Here is a 13,397-nt window from a genome sequence, read left to right on the forward strand (position 1 = left end):
TTTTAGGTCATTCAGGTTCTTCAGCTTGCACCCCAACTTTTTCACAAACTCTGCAACTGACTCTTCCCCAAAAGTTTCCTCTTTCCCTAAAGAAGCACTCTCCTCACTTCTAGGAAGCTTCTTGTTCCTTCTCACTTTACCTCCAACCACAACCCTATCTGTCCCCTCCAGGCTCCCTCTCTGCAAATCCTTCCTTTCCACTTCACCCAAGAGGCTTTCTAAGATTTCCCTAATTATTGTCTCTCTACAAGATTCCTCACCCACTTCCCCCCCTTGTAGACTCATTGTGGCTTTCAGACCAAGGGCTTCCGACTCTTGGTTGGGAAGAGAATCTGGTACAAGAGATACAGAGCGTTCATCAGTATCCAAAACTGAATTGACAGAGTTGAGGGATTTACCTAAGGTAGAGAAGTGAGGAGAGAGCAAAGGCGAAGGAGAGGTAGTCACTTTCTTTTTTGGGAAAACAGAGCACTCTGTCTCCCAGAGATGGGGGAGGGAAATCCCTGTCGCTGTATCAACACAAAGACCCCTTTCTGTACCCAAGTATGTACCTCTCTATGAAGTACCCTTGTTCTGCTCTGAGAAAACCCGAGCAACCTCCTTTTCGGCCTCTTGCAAAGCACTAGAACTGAGGGGGGGCTTAGCCAGTAATGGGTTAAATTCAAACACCCGCTCCTCCCCCTCCACCTTTCCTTCCCCCACCGAATCCCCTAAGAACAAACAGTCCAGGCTAAAAGAATCGCTGTTCCGACCTTTAGATAGAGCTTTAACTGCCGCACTGCCTAAACTCCCACAATCATCTGAACTATCAACATGATCAGAATCTGAACCGCAGCTCAACCAGCCTTGATCAGCCTCTTCTTTCTCTTCTGGTCTACCTCTCGAATAGCGCGGGTTCGAGCGATCAGAAAGGCTGAGATTTAGCTCGTCGCAGGCTGCCCGTCGAACCCAGCACAGATGCCGGCGCTCTCCAGCCTTGTTCGCAGACTTCGCCCCTCCACAGTCGAGAGGGCGAGACTTAGACGATGATAGATGAAAGATGTCATCTATCATCGTCCCATGCCTGCCCCGCCCCACGTGATGACTTAAGTTGTCACGTGGGCTTTTAAAACCGATAGGAAGTTCACCCACTGGCCCGACCGACTCGACCATTCTTAGAGCCGGTTCGGAAAGAGACTTAGCGCGCGAACCGTTCTTTCCCAACTTAGCCACGTCAGCATAGGACAGGCCACCCTCTTTACACAACCCTTCTTCAAAAAACTTTGAAAAAGAAGCCAAAATAAGAAGGCTTCGACACTTGGGACACCCCTGCCACTGTTCCCCTTCCTCTGTAAAACGCCCACACTCAACAGACTTACCCGCCAGCCCCTGAAGGCCACGTGTACACCCCCCTGCGAGCTTGTCAGATTCTTCAACCTCTGGTCCTCTTCCCCAAAGCAAAGCTTCAACTTCTGAAACTAACCAGACCTTGTGCCAAGCTTCTTCTAAGAGAACTTCGAAGATCCGCGGAAAGTTCTCCGGATTGATCCCAGCAACCTTGAGTTCCACCGCTCTCAAGTTACTTAAGTTAGCCTCCAACAGAACTCCACCCATCGCTCTAGTAATTTTCCCCAGAATAAGGTCATTCCAAAGGTTGAAGGGAAGACCGAGAAGTTTAATCCAAAAACTGCCGGCTCTGGGTTCAACTTCGTTGCAATCTGGAGCCCAATTCTGGACCTTAATCAGGCTTCCTTCTACAAGGAAAGAATTGAAGAACAAAGTCTTATTTCCAATATCTAGTAAGGCTTTCTTTTCAGCAAAAGGTAGCAACAATACATCTTCCTCTGATCCCAACCTCTCTGTTAAAACTTCTATAACTTTCGTCCAGTCTTCTATCACCCTTTCTGCCACTAAAACCACCCTCTTCTCCCAGCTCCCTCTCCCTTCTTCCACTGCTACTCGTCGGAGGACAGACGAGCTGGACACCAAAACTTCAGGGTAAAGCTTTGGGCGGAGCACAGAACAATCCTTCGAGCCAGGCGCTTCTTCTACTCTACCTTCGACCTCCAAGAGAAAAGCCTGAAGATTAGAAGCGAAAGAAGCCCACCCTCTTCGCTTCAGACCTTCTGGAATACACAACACTTGCTTTTTGTTAAAACCAAAGAGTTCGGTGACCATAATGAACCACCCTTTTCCATTCCTTTATAGTACAGCTTCGAACCTCTTGTTCTCACAGGTCAACGAGTTTCTCCAACCTTCTTCTCGAAAGGAATTTACAGCTCCATCTACAAAACCTTTCAGCCACACACAGGCCTCCTCTGGTAGGAGAATCGACGCCCTGCTCCCTTCTCTGATTTTCAATAGAGCCTTCCCCTTTGTCCTTCCCTGCTCAAAGAAGAAAGATTTTGCTTCAATGGACAAATCCAGCTCCATTTCCCCACCAGCTTGAACTTCCTCTCCTCTCCCATATTCTTTTTCTGCCTACACTTTTTCTCTTCAAGGAAAAGTTCAGATATATTAAGATCCTCTTCCACCTCTACTATACCTTCATTTTCACCCATGCTGCCAATCAACAAATTTGTGTCCAATTCCAAATCATCTTCCACGGACAAGTCATAATCCAACCATCCTCCATCCTCCATCCACTGTATCTTTCTCCTCTGATCTCTACATAGTATATCTTGGATTAGGCCAATCTTCTGTTGATCTACCAATGCCTTTTTCCACATTTGTTTCTATTGGATTCCACTGCATTGACCATTTTGACCCAGGCCTGGCATCAATCTTCACTGCAGCATCTAAGGGGCAAGATGATAGATCAAAGCTATCGTCCCCCTCGAGTTCTTTGACCCGACTCCCCGTCACTACTTAGAGTGTCACATGAGCCAATTAAATTGACCCCATTTGATTTAGAACCAACCACTTTCCCGGTCTAGCCCATAATCGGTTCAGACAGGACCAGGATCTTTTCCTTCTGTAGTCTTTCTGGACCCCACTGGGCTCCACCTTTCACCACCTCAGCATAAGAGGATGACCCTGCTCTGTTTTTTCAGGTTTTTAAATTTATTTGAAAACTTCCCTTTTTTGTTATAACCATTTCATGGTCTACTTCATTTGACTGTCCCACTTCCCTAATAATTTTGTCTTTTCCAATCCCCCCTACTCCCTCTCTCCTTTCACCATGTGGAAATCATCTTGCCAAATCACCATCATCTTCAACCTTTGAGTTGCCCTTCCAGAGAGACACTTCAGCTTCCATGGCAAGCCAAACTTTCCTCCACCAACCTTCAAGCAGCTGACCGCAATAGCATGGCATAACATTCCGGCTTAACTCTGACCATCATAACCTTCACAGCATACAAATCATCAAAGATAATCTTCCAGAGTGCCTCCAAGTGTTGTTACTACCTTTTCAATAAAATCTTCCTTCCAAAGATTGAAAGGCAATCCCACCATCTTCACTAATATACTCAGAGCAACAATTTCCTTTTCATTGCAACTCATTTTCCATCATTCGAACAAAATCAAGCCTACCTCATCACTAATGTGGAAGATTGCTCTGTGTTAGTGTAGGGGTATTTCTGTCTTTATACCTTGATTGATGTTGCTGATCTGTAATGTTGTGTTGAAACATGTGCTCTTAACTTAAGTAAGGGCACATAGGTCTTTTCAGTTATGTTTTAATAATAATATAAATACTTACTGCCCGACTGGGAGAAGTCAAGTTGACTCTTTCAATTCGAACCAGAATTCTCTCTTCTCTCTTTCTCTCTTTCTCTCTTTCTTTATCACTTTTTCTTCTTCTACATAACTGAACTCAGTCAGGCCGAACTCTAAAGCAGACCTGAATTATAACATGGTATCAGAGCTAGGTTAAATCTGCCTAGATTTCTGCTTGCCTGGGGTTCATTCTCTGCGCACCCTATCTAGGGTTTTCTTCTTTTTTTTCTGTGTTCGATTGGAGATAAGGGAAAGGGCTGAAAAGGAGTGATCGCCCTCTTCCCTTGGGGGTCTCTATGCCTCCAGTCAGGTCGTATGTGGTCGGTTGCTGTGATTTCTGAGATCGCCCTCTCCTAGTAGAGGAAGAATAGAGGGCCGAACTGTGTGTGGCTGTTGTGTGTGAAGCGGCTGTTGTGTGTGGACTGCTATCCTGCTCGCATGGGTGTTACTTCAGCGATAAGGTAAGGGATTTCAGTGCATGATATCTGTTATGGACTAAATAGGAGGTGTGTTTCAGACCATTTACTAGGGTTTCGGCCAGTAAGTGCTAGGATTTATGCTGGTTTCTTTGTGCATTTTGAAGGAAGAGATATGATCATATAGTGGTGAGATTTCAGGTAGTTGTAAGAGTAGGGTTTGTGGTGTAAAGAGCACACATTCCAGCAACAATTAGTGCTGCAATCAGTGTGACAGGTGTGACCTAGTGGTGTGTAGTGTGCAGATCTCAGTGATAATAGAATTCAGCAAGTGTGCAGAATTGGTGATAACATAATGGGAGACAATAAGGATTATAAACCTAGTGTGATGGTGCCTACAGACTACCTGAATGTTCAGATGACCTCCATTAAGTTAAATGGAGAGAATTATGTGCCTTGGGCAAAATCCGTTGAAGTCTTTCTGAAGGCAAAGAAGAAGGTAAAACACATCAGAGAGGAGAAACCCTCCTCTGACTCTCACGAGTATAAAGACTGGGAGCAAGAAGATGCTCAGATCATCACATGGTTGTGAAACAGTATGGAACCCAGGATTAGTGTGAACTTCATGTTCCTTGATACTGCCAAAGATGTGTGGGACCATGCGAAGAAATTGTATTCGGGGCAGGACAATACAACCAGAGTTTATCAGCTTTATCAAGAGTACTTTAATCTGCAACAGGGCAATCAGAGTCTTGAGGAGTATTATGCCAACATGAGGAACATACGTAATGAGTTGAATGTCTATCATCCTCTCACTTCTGATGTCAAGATTCAGCAACAACAAAGAGAGCAACTTGATGTGACTAGATTTTTGGTGGGACTAAAGTCTGAATATGAACTAGTACGGGCTCAGATATTAGGGGGATCAGCTCTTCCGTCCCTAGAAGAGGTATTTGCTCGACTTCGGAGGATTTCTATCGGATCTACTGAGAACTCTAATATCTCAGATAGATCTGCCTTTGCTGCATCGAGAGGCCGTGGTGGTAGAGGGGGAGCTCGGGGAGCTCAGTCTGGCCGTGGTGTTGGTAGTGGTTCTGCATATGACCGAAGTGGCAATGGTGGGTCTACTTATAATCGTGGTGGTGGTCGTACTGGGAGCAGAGATTCAGGGGGAGCCCGTGGTAGAGGACGTAGCTCAGGCCCGAGGAAGTACACTCATTGTGGTATGGATGGACATACCATCAACTATTGTTATGATTTACATGGTCCTCCCTCAACCTGGGCCAATCATGTCGAGACCGGTGACTCAAGTTCCAGCTTTAGACAAGAGAATCATTCATCTGACCAGTTGCCTCCTACATCCACAGATGGTCCCATGAAGGAGATGGTGAGTGTTCCCCGTGATGAATATGAGAGGTGTATCCAATCACAGCAAAACACGGCGACTTTTGCTCATTCAAGTATGGCTTGTCTGACATCTACACCAAATCCCTGGATCATTGACTCTGGAGCCTCCGATCACATGACTGGAACTCCAGGTGTGTTTTCCTCCTTATCTCATTGCTCAACATCACAATCTGTTACCCTTGCTAATGGTTCCACATCCTCAATTTGTGGTGTTGGTAATGTTGACCTAGATCCTGTATCCCTCTCATCAGTTCTGTATGTTCCTAAATTGCCTTTTAACCTTATGTCTATTAGTAAGCTGACCAAATCACTTAACTGCTCCATTACCTTTTACCCTTCTATGTGTGTCTTTCAGGATCTCAAGACGGGGATGAAGATTGGTGGAGGGCATGAAGCAGGTGGACTGTATTATCTTGACGGTGGTGGTGGTAGAACTTCAACAGCTCTCCAGTCATCTCTTTCTCCTCTCCAGTGGCATTGCCGATTTGGTCATCCGTCGCTCAAAGTCTTGAAGTCCTTAGTTTCGTCCTTGAGTCAGCTTTCTGTTTTGGATTGTGAGTCGTGTCAGTTTGGAAACACCATCGTGTTCCCTTTAGTTCTAGGGTTGATAACCGTGTGTCGAGTCCTTTTTCTTTAGTTCATTCAGATGTTTGGGGTCCTTATAAAGTAATGTCATATAATGGATACAGATATTTTGTCATTTTTGTGGATGATTTTTCAAGGATGACGTGGCTCTATTTAATGAAAGAAAGAAGTGAATTGTTTACCATTTTTCAAAAATTTTATGCTGAAATTCGTAACCAATTTGGTACCCACATCAAAGTTTTTCGTTCTGATAATGGCCAGGAATATTTATCCTCATCATTTCAGGAATACCTAGACCAACACGGCATTATACATCAGACCTCGTGTACCTACACCCCACAACAAAACGGGGTGGCTGAGAGAAAGAATCGCCATCTCCTTGAAACAGCAAGATCCCTAATGCATCACATGCATGTTCCCAAACCTTTTTGGAGTGATGCAGTGCTTACCTCTTGTTTTCTGATTAATCAGATGCCCACGTTCATCCTTGATGGTCAGTCTCCGTTTCAGGTCTTGTTTCCCACTTTGTCTCCGTTTCCTCTTACGCCGAGAGTTTTTGGGTGTGTCTGTTTTGTCCATAATCTGGGTCCTAGGAACGACAAGTTTGATGCCCGTTCTCTCAAGTGCATCTTCCTTGGCTATTCTCGGACCAGAAAGGGTATAGGTGTTACCATCATGGTTCTCGACGGTCCTTTGTGTGTGCTGATGTCAGTTTCTTTGAGTCTACTCCGTTCTTTTTGGGGTCTGGTGATGCTTCTTCCTCCTCATCACCTCCTCCTCTTCCACTTCCCGTTGTCGATCCTCCTCCCTTTGTTCCAGTCGTGACCAAATCCTTGCCTCCGGTGCCACCACCTGTTGAACGCCCACCTATCCGTCATGTGTATACACATCGCCCACGTGCACCAGCTACTACTCCGGCTACATCTCCGTCGACGGATCCGGCACCAGACCCCCACTTAGCATCTGAGATTGATCTGCCCATTGCTTTGCGGAAAGGTAAACGTACTTGCACCCTTCATCCCATTTCTAATTATGTTTCTCTTACTCACCTTTCCGCTTCCCATCGCCAGTTTGTTACCTTGTTATCATCAGTTATTGTTCCTAAAGATGTCCAGGAAGCCCTTGCCTCTCCAGGGTGGTGCCGTGCCATGGAAGAAGAACTCTCAGCCCTTCATCATAATCATACTTAGGACCTCACTGCTCTTCCTCCTGGGAAGCAAGTTGTTGGTTGTAAGTGGGTTTATATGATTAAGTATCTGCCTGATGGTAGTGTTGAACGTCTGAAAGCACGATTAGTTGCAAAAGGGTACTCCCAAACCTATGGCATTGACTACACAGAGACCTTCTCACCGGTTGCTAAGATAGGGTCAAATCGTGTTGTGATCTCTCTTGCAGCCATGTATGAGTGGCCACTATATCAGCTTGATATCAAGAATGCCTTTTTGCATAGTGACTTACTCGAGGAGGTCTACATGGAGCAACCTCCAGGGTTTGTTGCTCAGGGGGAGGATGGTAAGGTGTGCAGACTAAGGAAGGCTATATATGGGCTTAAACAGTCTCCCCGAACATGGTTTGGTAGGTTCAGTGAGGTGGTAAAGAAATTTGGCATGAAACAGTGCAAAGTTGACCATTCTGTATTTAGTCATGACTCTCCGGGAGGAAAAATACTGTTGGTGGTGTATGTAGATGATATTGTTATTACTGGGAATGATAACATTGGTATTGACAGGCTGAAGACTTATCTGCAGGATCACTTTCAGACAAAGGATCTGGGTAAACTGAAATACTTCTTGGGGATAGAGGTAGCGAGATCCAAGTATGGGATTAACCTGTGCCAGAGGAAGTATGTGCTTGATTTGCTGGAAGAAACAGGCTTGTTGGGTGCCAAACCAGCTGAAACACCCATGGACACAAATACCAAGCTAAGCAGTGATATGGGTGAAGTGTTTGAAGACCTTGGCAGATACCGACGACTTGTGGGCAAACTGAACTACCTAACCATTACCAGACCAGACATCTCATTTGCAGTTAGTGTGGTAAGCCCGTTCATGCAAAAACCTCTGATTCCTCATTGGAATGCGGTTCTGAGAATTGTGAAGTATCTAAAAGGGGCCCCGGGTCGCGGTTTGATATACAAGAGTGGGGGAAAACTTGAAATAGAAGGGTATTCTGACGCTGATTGGGCCGGTTCTATGTCTGATAGGCGGTCTACTACAAGCTATTGCACGTTTCTGGGAGATAACCTGGTGACATGGAAAAGTAAGAAGCAGACGGTTGTGGCAAGAAGCAGTGCAGAAGCAGAATATAGGGCTATGGCGCATACCGCTTGTGAATTAGTGTGGCTAAGGAACCTTCTACAGGAAGTAGGGTACAACATTAACACTCCAATGAAGCTCTATTGTGATAATCAGGCTGCAGTTCATATCTCCTCGAATCCAGTGTTTCATGAAAGAACCAAGCACATTGAAGTTGACTGTCACTTTGTGAGGGAGAAGGTGCTGAATGGAGAACTAGACACTACACATGTTAATACAGGAAATCAGTGGGCTGACTTATTTACAAAAGGCCTGAGTCGGGGAAGAGTGGACTACATATGTAACAAGCTGGGAGTATATGATATATACTCACCAGCTTGAGGGGGAGTGTTAGCGTAGGGGTATTTCTGTCTTTATACCTTGATTGATGTTACTGATCTGTAATGTTGTGTTGAAACATGTGCTCTTAACTTAAGTAAGGGCACATAGGTCTTTTCAGTTGTTTTAATAATAATATAAATACTTACTGCCCGACTGGGAGAAGTCAAGTTGACTCTTTCAGTTCGAACCAGAATTCTCTCTTCTCTCTTTCTCTCTCTCTCTTTCTTTATCACTTTTTCTTCTTCTACATAACTGAACTCAGTCAGGCCGAACTCTAAGGCAGACCTGAATTATAACACTGTTATCACCGAAAGGTAGAATCGCCACTGCATTCTTGATCTAAAGTTTTTTCACCACCGTATCCAAAACTGATCTCTAGTCGTTGATTTTCCCACTTGCAGTGATTACATACCTCTTCTCCCAATCCCCTCTTTCCACCTCCATCGCCATTTTTGGTACCCTGTGAGAATTTGCAACAATCACCAACCATGTACCTTTCGTTGACCATCGCTTGAAGAAGAGTCATCCATATCACAGCCCGGCTTCTCCTCCACCCCCTTAGACTGAGCAACATCAGCATCCTCTTCAATCAATTGATCCTCCATATTTCCTTCTTCAAAATGAATCAGGTGCAGCCGTATCTTCTCATTGACTAGCTTCCAGCCACAGCATCCCTACCCTTCTGGCAGACAAACCATTTGCCTTTTACCTCCTTTAAAGAACTCTATTACTGTTACAAACCATCCCTTGACACCTCAGCCCTGCTTCATATATCCTGCTTGTAACACTCAACGAGTTTTTCCAACCATGCATTCTAACAGAGAAGATTGCCCCATCAACAAAACCCTTCAACCACTGTGCAGCTTCTCCAACCAGTAGTATTGTAGCTTTCCTCTTCTCCCTGATTTTCAAAGTACATTTGCCCTGGTTTCTGCATTCTTCAAAAATCATCCTCCTAGCCTCATCCTGCAACTCCCTTTTCCATTCATTGCAGCCGTGAACTTCTCTCTCCCTTCCATTCCGTTCCCCGCAAAACAAGGTCTACCAAACATCCATCTTCAAACTGGGCCCAAGAACCTACCCCCCCCTGTTTCAGCACCAGCTATCTCTATATCATTCCTTACAGGCCTGTTCTTTTTCTGGTTTCCTATATCATCCCTTTCTGAGATCACTGAAGGCTAAGATAGACGCCTATTAAGGACTACCAAGCATCCATCTTCAAACTGGGCCCAAGGACTTAACCCCCCCTTTCAGCACCAGCTATCTCTATATCATTCCTTACAGGCCTGTTCTTTTTCTGATTTCCTATATCATCCCTTGCTGAGATCACTGAAGGCTAAGATAGACTCCTATTAAGGACTACCAAGCATCCATCTTCAAACTGGGCCCAAGGACTTAACCCCCCCCCCCCTTCAAGCCCATGCATGTGACACATTAAGTGGTCACATGATACAGTTTGACCCACTGAAACAACCCGGTTATCTTGCACTGCTTCAAGAAGCCTCTCCATCTCTAGGACCAACTGTTCTGAGCTCAATTATAAGATCATAATCTTTTGTCTTACATGGTATCTACCAGCCATCATATGGAATGCTTGGCACACTGTTTATAAATTATTCTTTTATTACATTTGTAAAATTCAAATGTTACTTTCTTTTGGTAGAAAGTTCAAGTGTTACTCAAAAAAAAATGGCATAAGGTGCCCATCTTGTCATTTGGCAAGTCTAGGTGGGCACCCTCTGAACTAAGTGAGTGCAATCCATTCCTATATTTTGAGGCATCCACATAAAGCAACCCTCAAGAAATGCTTATCACCTAAGTGATCCCTTGACAACTATGAAGAAAACAATAGAAGAAGCAACAGGTTCAGTTGAACCATACAACAAATGAACACTCCTTCAATCCCAAACAACGATCTATATCTATTACAGTACAATTTAGATTAGCCAGTTGGACAAAGAAAAATGTTTTCTATGCAAAGCTGAAATAAAGGGCAATATGTCTATATTTTCTAGTGATTAAGGGAACAAAATACAAAATGGCACTTTTGAAGAAGCACAAAGTTGGCTATCAGACATATGTTGCAGAATAAGCAATTGAAACAGATGCATCAGAGCATAAGTGGAAATATCAGGACATAAGGGTTACCTCATTATCAGCCTCTGCAGCAAAACGAAGTAACTGTGAATTACGTGTAGAAGTTGTCGCCTCCTCATCTTCAAAGTCTTTAATAGATTTAACAATTTGAATCTTTTTATGAATGTCTAGAGGACGAGGCCTGAATGACAACCTACTCATGTCCGCTCATCTCCCAGTGAAGCAAATATTTCTCATGGATCATGGCATACCCATTACACTTTCAATCAAGGAACAGTATGAAGAAACAATATTCAACAATTACTCAAATGTAACAAAGCTCGGCATTAAGAAGCCATCCTCCAGTTGCAGATTAAACATCTATTCCGAGCAACAGAAAGAGCATAATTGACGATTGAAAACATCCTTTTGTGTTGGACCATCACAGCATTCAGAACAGCATTGCAAACTAATGGTTTATGCACTCAACTTGCCCCTAACAGGCTCAACAGTGTTAAAATTGGTATGTTACAACCAGGGACCCATCTGCCCAGGAAAAAAAAAAGAATGTTAACAAACAGCAGAATATAACAGCACATAATTATATTAACCAACCAAAAATAAATAAGTTTAAAAAAACTGACAACAGAAGAAAGGGAAAAGACAGTTTTTCGCACTTCCTCATGCCAATATGAACTTGGGAGAGAGTGGAATTAAATGCATAAGACAAAACCCCTATCCATCAACTGTTCTTTTTTTTTATAAATAACAGAAATCAATTGATTAATTGGAAGCAAACACCAGCTGCTCAAAACAAATGGGCAGCAGGACAGCTTCCAAACAAAAGCCTAAAAAGTAATAAAGAGAAAAAGAGAGAGAACCGTTACACATTACCGCCCAGCCCAAACAACCCCATTCAAGGGAGTCACTTCCAATCCCAGCTCTTGCTAAAGAATCTGCCAACATGTTAACACTCCTATGATTCCCAGTTGAATGAGTTGTTCAAATTTGAACCAAGCAAGTGAGACAAACTCACCATAGGCCTGAACTGCCACGAATCTGGCTCTGAAATCTCATCCAACCTATAACCTGTTTAGCATTCATTCTCCACTTCCACAACTCTCAAACCCTGCATCACTGTTAATTCTGCCCTTTAGGAATTCCCAAAACCAGCAGGACCCAAAAAACATAGGATTGCATTGCTCTGGTGGTCCCTAACATCTCCCCCCACTCTAGACATACCCAGATTACCCAAATAGCACCCATCAAATTTTAGTTTACACCTCCCTGCCACTAGTGGAGACCAATATTATCACCCTTTTGGGGCTCATTAATCTGATGTCAAGTAACAACATGCCTTCCTCATTAAGATTTACTTCATTAAATTCTTCACAAATCAGAGCCCAATGAGCAGCTCTTATCATTGTGAATTCAATCAATTCCTCAAACTGCTTTGTGTTTTTCTTTAAATATCCTAGCATTTTGTTTCACACCAGAGTCCCCATAATATTGCTCCATATACACATTACATTACTACAAAAATTTTTTGCCTCCATGTAGAACCATTCATCACACCTGAACTAAACAAATCTGCCACTTTAGGAGGAGGCACCACACAATCTCTTCCAACCCAATGGGGAAAAGATGCTGCCAACACTAGAGAGGCACAGGAGCAATGCAAAAGGAGATGGTTGGTATTTTTCCCATTCTTCAGGCATAGGACACATACTTGTGGTAGTCCCTTTGAATTGTGCCACTTGATCACACCCGATCGAATCATAACCGTTGATGTTCCAACAGTCAGCCTCGCACCAAAAGTCAAAGCTGTCGTTCGGGAGCAAAGTGCACCTCTAAAGTGCCTCATTGCGCCACACACACGCGTGAACGTTGTACTATCTCAAGCCTCCATACTAACTAAAAGTACTAAACCTGAAGTAATCGGTAATCAGTTAATTCATCCCTGCAGTAATCGGTTAATTCCAATTTGAAAATTGAGCTTTATCTTTAGCTGTGAACTAACTAAAAGTACTAAACCTGAGTCAATTGTTAACCCTGGGTTTAGTTTCAATTTCGACCGCTCTTTTTAAATTTCAAATTTCGGCATTTTCTTACTAGAATGAAACTTTCCCAAGTTTCAATTTCAGTTGCAGAGACAGCCATTGAAGTTAAGGGGTCGTTTCTATCCCTCAACCTCATCCTCAGGAACTGAAGCAAAGTGGTCTCTCCGTTTACTCAAATCTTCCCCATTTTCTTCTTTTCATCTTGGTTTTCTTAATGGGTATCAGATTTGGTCTTTTATGGAAAATCTGATGGTTTATCACTCTAAAAATCTTGTGTTCCAGCGTACACGTAGGTTTTTGTACGCCATTTGTTCTTATAATCCTGTTTTTTCCTCCAAGAATGGATAATAATGCACAAATCAACAGACAGATTATTTAGACCAGCCCCAATGGCATCGGTGCTCTTTCGACGTGGATTTGTTGGGGGTGTACATGATATCGAACAAGGGGGAAGACTATTTGGCTCGCCTGCACTCAACAAGGACGACATAAGGGTCCTTTTTGGATCACCTTTAAGA

General features: G+C 43.7%; 1 protein-coding gene across 1 annotated transcript in view; it reads right to left on the reverse strand.

Annotated features, from left to right (window-relative positions):
* The window catches only part of LOC104590428 (uncharacterized), a 101,386-nt gene that overhangs the window by 72,207 nt on the left and 15,782 nt on the right, over window positions 1–13,397 (reverse strand). Inside the window, 1 exon segment of the mRNA XM_088892887.1 lies at window positions 10,892–11,365. Coding sequence (XP_088749013.1) covers window positions 10,892–11,041 — 150 coding nt within the window. The 5' untranslated portion in view covers window positions 11,042–11,365.

Source organism: Nelumbo nucifera, chromosome 8, assembly GCF_055504915.1.
Source record: "Nelumbo nucifera cultivar China Antique chromosome 8, China Antique-T2T, whole genome shotgun sequence".
NCBI classification, from domain to species: Eukaryota; Viridiplantae; Streptophyta; class Magnoliopsida; order Proteales; family Nelumbonaceae; genus Nelumbo; species Nelumbo nucifera.